The following is a 6,853-nucleotide window of genomic DNA, read 5'->3' as shown; positions in this document are numbered from 1 at the left end:
GAAAGACATGTAGATGTCTTTTAAGGATTCTATGATTCCATATTTCCCTCTAACATAGCCTGACACACAAACAGCCCAGCCCTGCTTTTCCCTTTCCCTGCTGACTCTGCTTTTGCGTGTTTTGTAATCTCATTTGGTGTTTCAGGGATTGCATTCCTGGCAGTTCCCAGCTGGGTCTGTAGTGCCCCGCAGCTCCTCACGCTCCCCTCTTGTGAGAGGCAGCACCGTCAGGGTGAGCTGTCCGCACACAGGCATTCACAGCTGACCAAACGGAGCTCCAGTCCGGGGACCCTGAGGAACTCTGCGATTCTGGCCCACAGAAACCGCTTGAAGGTCGCAAGGAGAAGTGGCCAGTCCTGCCCGAGGAGGAAGAACAACCTTGTTCATCAGGGCAGGCCGGGACCTGAGCAGCTGAGCAGTGACCCTGAGGAGAAGGGCCTGGGCACTACGAGGGACACCAGACCAGCCAGTGGTGATGCTCACCGTGAGCAAGGCCACCCACATGCAGGGCTGCGTCAGGATAAGCGTGGCCACCCAGACTGTCCTGAGACTGGCTGCAGTGTGGTTTCAGAGACGGCAATTTTAATTTCTCCAAATTGGGAAGCAACACGAGAAAGATGTAATGGCAGGACGTGAAGCTTTGGAAGTTGCGGCTGGAGATGAGGATTTCATGTCACTTGGAGTTATGTGAAATGTCACTCCAAGGACAGTGCTGTGGCACAACAGGCCACCCAGAGAGAGCCTGGATTAGCCCAAGCTTTGTATTCCAAGGAAGAGCCCGTGAGGGTGGAGAGATGTCAGTAAGCACAGGAAGATGCTCCAGGGAGAGGAAGGTTGGTGAGCATGGTGGGTGTCCACAGCCCGCGAGGAAAAAGGTGCCGGCATAGGACACCGCAGGACAGCCTGTGGTGGAGAGGGTCAAGGGAGCTGGCAAGAATAAAGCCCCCGCCAGAGCTGAGGCCTTTCTGCCGCTGGCTCTGGCTGTGGCCTGTTCCACCAAGGCCTGCCAGGACACACCTTACCCTGACAGCACGAGGGCCTCGTGGCCTCCTTGTCTCCAGCCGAGAGCCTGGAGGTGCTGTCCCATAGTCTTGAACTTGGCATTGCACGTCCCCAGGTCACACGGCCCCAGGAAAAGCCCTGAGCAATGCGTAAGGGACAGGATCTCCCTTCCCAGGGTCGGGGTCAGGGCTTGGCCCTTTGGCCTGACAGAACACGCGCAGGTTTACTCAGCATCAGAGCCACCTTTACCGTGTTTTTCTCGACCTGTCATCACTGCCTGCAGCTTTCTGCCCTAACCAGCCCCTGGGGACGCTTTCTCAGCAGTGTCCCTCAGTGGGACCCATGAGTGCTCCAAGGAGCTTTGGACGTGGCATCTGCCTTTGCCTTCTCAAGAGGTTCTTCAGCTTCCTCTCAGGGCCTGAGGTGGATGGAGTCGGCATCCAACCCACCAGAGGGGTCATTAAAGTGCCTCGGGCTGGTCCTCTGCGGCGGAGCTGGGCCGGGCTCCTGGGACGGAAGGAGCTCACGGCAAGCGGGCAGCGCTGCCGAGAGCCAGCTCTGCCCAGGAGCGGGGCTGGGGGCACTGCCTGCAGGACCGAGAGGAGACCTGCGAGGCTGGGAGAGCATAAAGGCAGTTGGGAGGGGGGGGATGCCGAGAGCTTCCCGCGGCAGAGATCTGCACAGCCCCGTCTGTGGTAAGTCTCTGGCTGCAGGGCAATGCCGCTGCCTCTCCTGGAGGCACCTCCTAGAACCGGCACATCCGACGGCTCCTGGGAGCTGCCGGGAGGAGTCCCTCGGTTTCTGCAGCGCAGAGGAGGAGGGCGTGCTGCGGAGCAGGGCTTCCCTGCTGCACCATCGGAGGGACAGGCACGACGGCTGCCTTCTGGGCATGGCTGGGAAGGTGTGCGTCTGGGTGTGCAGCCAGGGGTGCCCAGGGCTGTCCTTCCGAGCAGGGTCCCTGCACCCCAGGGGCTGTGTGCCGGGACAGGGACTCTGCCGCCTGCCGGGGTCAGCTCTCAGCCTGCCCGGGGAGCTCCCCAGGGCACTGCCGGGAGAAGCTCTGCATGGCAGGAGCAACCCCCGGCAGGGCAGGGCAGGGCAGGGCCCTGCTGCTGGGAGGTGTCTGCAGGGCAGAGCTGAGCACACAGCGCTGGGACGGGCTCTGTGAGCACTGGCAGGGAGGGGACACCTGGGGACAGAGCAAGAGCTGCGGGCAGGGACAGCTCCAGGCAGCAGAGACAGGGGCCGGGGCCGGGGGGAACTGCAGACAAGCGCTGCGGGAGGCTGCGCTCAGGCAGCTCTCTCCGGGCCGTCCCTGCCGATGTCTTCTGGGCGCTGCCTGCTGGGCAAGGAGCTGACGCTCTCGCTAGAACATCTCCTCTGCGGGAGCCCCGACTGTCTGCTTGGCCCGTCCTGCTGGGACACTCAGCCAGCACAGCGCAGGGAAAGGAAATGCATTTCAGCTGGGGGTGTTGCTATGGCAAATGGAGGGGCTTTGCTCAGAGGAGTCTCTCCTAATTCTACCCTCTCCCTTCCTTGTTTGAACAGTGCCCCCGTGCCAAGAAACAGCCAATGTCCAACAGCAGCTCCATCACCCACTTCCTCCTCCTGGCGCTCGCAGACAGGCGGGAGCTGCAGCTCTTGCACTTCGGGCTCTTCCTGGGCATCTACCTGGCTGCCCTCCTGGGCAACGGCCTCGTCATCACCGCCATAGCCTGCGACCACCGCCTCCACACCCCCATGTACTTCTTCCTCCTCAGCCTCTCCCTCCTCGACCTGGGCTCCATCTCCACCACTGTCCCCAAAGCCATGGCCAGTTCCCTCTGGGACACCAGGGACATCTCCTACTCGGGGTGTGCCGCACAGCTCTTTCTTTTTCTCTTTTTCAATTCAGCAGAGTGTTGTCTTCTCACCGTCATGGCCTACGACCGCTACGTTGCCATCTGCAAGCCCCTGCACTACGGGACCCTCCTGGGCAGCAGAGCTTGTGCCCACATGGCAGCAGCTGCCTGGGGCAGTGGGTTTCTCCATGCTCTGCTGCACACGGCCAGTACATTTTCACTGCCGCTCTGCCAGGGCAATGCTGTGGACCAGTTCTTCTGTGAAATCCCCCAGATCCTCAAGCTCTCCTGCTCACGCTCCTACCTCAGGGAACTTGGGCTTCTTGAATTAAGTTCTTTGTTGGTTTCTGGCTGTTTTGTGTTCATCGTGGTGTCCTACGTGCAGATCTTCATGGCTGTGCTGAGGATCCCCTCTGAGCAGGGACGCCACAAAGCCTTTTCCACGTGCCTCCCTCACCTGGCCGTCGTCTCCCTGTTTTTTATCACTGGTATCTTTGCCTACCTGAAGCCCCCCTCCATCTCCTCCCCATCCCTGGACCTGATGGTGGCAGTTCTGTACGCAGTGGTGCCTCCAGCAGTGAACCCCCTCATCTACAGCATGAGGAACAAGGAAATCAAGGATGCCCTGTGGAAAATACTTCTATATGATCTACTTTTGATTAAGGTGCCCATTAGGCCACAAGCACTCCCAGTGTACTTTAGGAAAACCCAGACCTAACTTTTCTTCATTTGTGTATTTATTTTCCCTTTGCATTGTTTTGGGGGTTGTTTTTGCATTTTGCTTTTTGTTTTGTACCTTTGTTATTCTTAATCTTGGCCTCCTAACCTATTTTTTCTTCTCCCAAGACCTCAGGTACATATGGCTCCTGGATCCAGGCTCCCTGTTGAGAAAAACTCAACAAAGGAGCCAGCCAAAAATTCTTTTTCTGAGCTCCCATCTCTTCACCTCTCCTGTGGAGCTGGGGGAGCAGCCCCAGCGTGCAGGAGGGGTTCAGGAGGCCAATGTCCAGCTGCCCCATGCAGGATCAGCCCTTGTCGCCCTTGGGGCTGCCCCTTGCTGCCGCCCTGGGCGCTCCCTCTCTGCCGCCTGCCAGTCGGGGCTGCTGCTTCCCTGGAGCCCTGGCCCAGGACAAGCCCTGCCCTGGCCCTTTTGCCCTTGGAGACACCCCCGTGTCCTGCCCAGCCCTGTCCTTGGCTACTGAGCAGTCGGGGGAGACAGGAAGGGGCTGAGCAGCAGTGATCCCCGTCCCGCTGGCTCTGCTCCCCACCCTGACCAGCACGGCCAGGGCAAGGTTAGCCCATGGCCCCAGGGCACCACAGCCCCCTCCCTCTGCAGAGCAGCATCGCCAGCTCAGGGCCCTGCAGGGAGCACGTGGGGGGAACCAGGAGCAGCCGGCCAGGCCAGCCTGGACACGCTCACCTGGGGAACCTGCGATGTCCCTGGAGAAGAGCAAGGGAGCATTCCTGTGCCTGCAGGGAGGAATCCATGAGCCAGAGAAACCTCTTTCCGTAGGTACCGGCTCGGGGCAGGCTGCTCTGTTGCTGTACCCTATAATTTCATGGTCGCGAGGCCCAAGACGGCCTCCAGCCGCCACATCTCCAACCAGTTCGTCTGTGTTCGCAAACAGCAGGTCAAGCGCGGCACCTCCCCGGTAGGCTCACGTACCAGCTGTGTCAGGAAGGTCTCTTCCACACACTGAAGGAACCTCCTAGACTGTTTCCTCCGCTGTGTTGTATTACCATGTCTGGTAGGTTAAGTCCCCCACGAGAACAAGGGCTAGCGACTGTGAGACTTCTGCCAGCCACTGGTAGAACGCTTCATCTGCCTCTGCATCCTGGTTTAGGTGGTCTATAACAGACTCCCGGCAGGATAGCTGCCTTGTTTGCTTCTGCCCTCATCCTTACCCACAAGCATTCGACCTTGTCATCACAGTCAAAACACGCCCTAACATACAGAGGCACCCCACCGCCTTTCCTTCCTTGCCTATGCCTTCTGAACAGCTTACAGCCATCCATTGCAGCACTCCAGTCATGAGAGTCATCCCACCATGTTTCTGTGATGGCGACCAAGTCGTAGCTGTCCCGCTGCACAGTGGCTTGCAGCTCCTCCTGTTTGCTGCCCATGCTGCGTGCATTGGTGCAGATGCACTTGAGCCGGGCTATCGATTTTGCTCCCAAAATTGCCATGCCACCCCTAGGCTCATCTCTAGTGAGCCTGGTTCTATCCTCTTTATTCCCCTAGTCCTTTATCTCACCTGCCCTAGGTTACTATCTGCTAGGTTAGGAACCTGTCTACTAGGTGCATGTCTATGAGGTCACCCTCCCCTGTATTTTTCATAGAAGCATAGAATTTTAAAATAGTCTGGGTTGGGAGGGCCCTTTAAAGGCCGTCTAGTTCAACCCCCCTGCAATGGGCAAGGACATCTTCAGCTAGATCAGGTTGCTCAGAGGCCCATCCAACCTGCCCTTGAGTGGTTCCAGGGATGGGCCATCTGCTACTACACTGGGCAACCTGCGCCAGGCTTTCAACCATCCTCACTGTAAAAAATTTCTTCCTTCTATCTAGTCTAAGTCTACCCTCTTTTAGTGTATAATGGTTCCCCCTTGTCCTGTTGCTACAGGCCCTGCTAAAAAGTCTCTCTTCATCTTGTTTATAAAGCCCCTTTAAGTACCAGAATGCCTGGAAGTCCTGGAAGGTCTCCCCGGAGCCTTCTCTTCTACAGGCTCAACAACCCCAACTCTCTCAGCCTGTCCTCACAGCAGAGGTGCTCCATCCCTCGGATCATTTCTGTGGCATCTCCTAGACCCGCTCCAACACATCCATGTCTTTCCTGTGCTGAGGGCTCCAGAGCTAGACGCAGTGCTCCAGCTGGGGTCTCAGCAGAGTGGAGTAGAGGGGAAGACGCCCAACCCTCGACGTGCTGGCCACCAATCCACCCACCCCTTCAGGCCGGTGGGAAGAGGGGGTGGCTGAACAGGGGACACTGCTCTCCTGCACTCCCTTCCCTTCTTCTCCCCGCATCCCCACCAGCGGCCGCTGCCTGCCAGGCGGCTGCTGCAGTGGCTCCTGGCCCCCCTGCTGGGAAGCCATTCGGGAGGGAGGTGCTCAGCCCCCGGGGCATGTTTGCCAGGGCAGTCTGTCGCCGCTTCACAAGAAGGAACCGGTGTGTTTCATGCAGGCAAGAAAAATGCAGGTCCTGCTGCCAGACATCATGGAGACCCTGCAGGATGGCAACCCTGACGTCAAGACGAAGGCCCTGGTGTTCCTCAGGAACGAGATGGGCCACATGAAGAGGGAGGAGGCCAGCCTCATCGCTCTGCAGCTGGCGGAGAAGCTGCTGCCCCTCTTTGACGATGTAAGGCTGCCGTGGGAGCCTGAGCCCCACAGATGGGCACTCGCCAAAGACAGCTGCCCTTGGGCGCAGCCCTGCGTGCGCTCCTCTTGCGTGGCCTTTCAGGGCTCTGGGGTCGTTCAGCCGCAGCTGCAGATCTGGCCCACAGCTCCTGTGTTCAGGAGCCCACCCCGGAGCACGTCCCCTCACATCAGCCACGCAAACGCCCTTGCTCACCGTGGGCAGGGAGCGGCTGTTGCTCAAGTCCCCCTGTGCTCCTCCCTACCAGGAGTCCGGCCAGGTGCGGGAGCTCTCCATCAGCCACTTCTGTGACGTGATGAAGACGGTGGCAGGGAAAATCAAGAAGAAGATGAAGAAGCAAGTGCAGAGGGTCCTGCTCCCGCTGTTCATCCATATGCATGACGAGATGGAGAGCGTGGCCAAGGTGCAGTGATCAGTGCCCTGTGTCACGGCGAAGTGAGCGCTGACACCACAGGGGCGGCCTGGGCATGAGGCAAAGGGCTGCTGGACATCAGTGAGGGAACCTGTGTCCCCTCAGGGTCCCATCAGGGGCTGGCAATGGGCTCGGAGCCTGGCCAAGAGGATGAGGATGGACAGTCTCCTCCCCTCGGCCGTGCTGCCATCTCCCAGCCTCTGCTCTTCTCTGCAGGCCTCTCG

General features: G+C 59.0%; 1 protein-coding gene across 1 annotated transcript; it reads left to right on the top strand.

Moving 5' to 3' along the window:
- Positions 1-2,574: 2,574 nt before the first annotated feature.
- LOC309416339 (olfactory receptor 14A16-like) lies at positions 2,575-4,562 on the top strand (the record flags this gene model as incomplete). Its single annotated transcript, XM_082015901.1, has 1 exon — positions 2,575-4,562. The coding sequence occupies one exon, from the start codon at positions 2,575-2,577 to the stop codon at positions 3,559-3,561; it is 987 nt and encodes a 328-aa protein (XP_081872027.1). The 3' UTR covers positions 3,562-4,562.
- Positions 4,563-6,853: the final 2,291 nt, after the last annotated feature.

The sequence above is a fragment of the Phaethon aethereus genome (assembly GCF_964289735.1).
Source record: "Phaethon aethereus genome assembly, contig: HAP1_BTS, whole genome shotgun sequence".
NCBI lineage: Eukaryota > Metazoa > Chordata > Aves > Phaethontiformes > Phaethontidae > Phaethon > Phaethon aethereus.
This window is presented reverse-complemented; position numbering and strand designations above follow the sequence as displayed.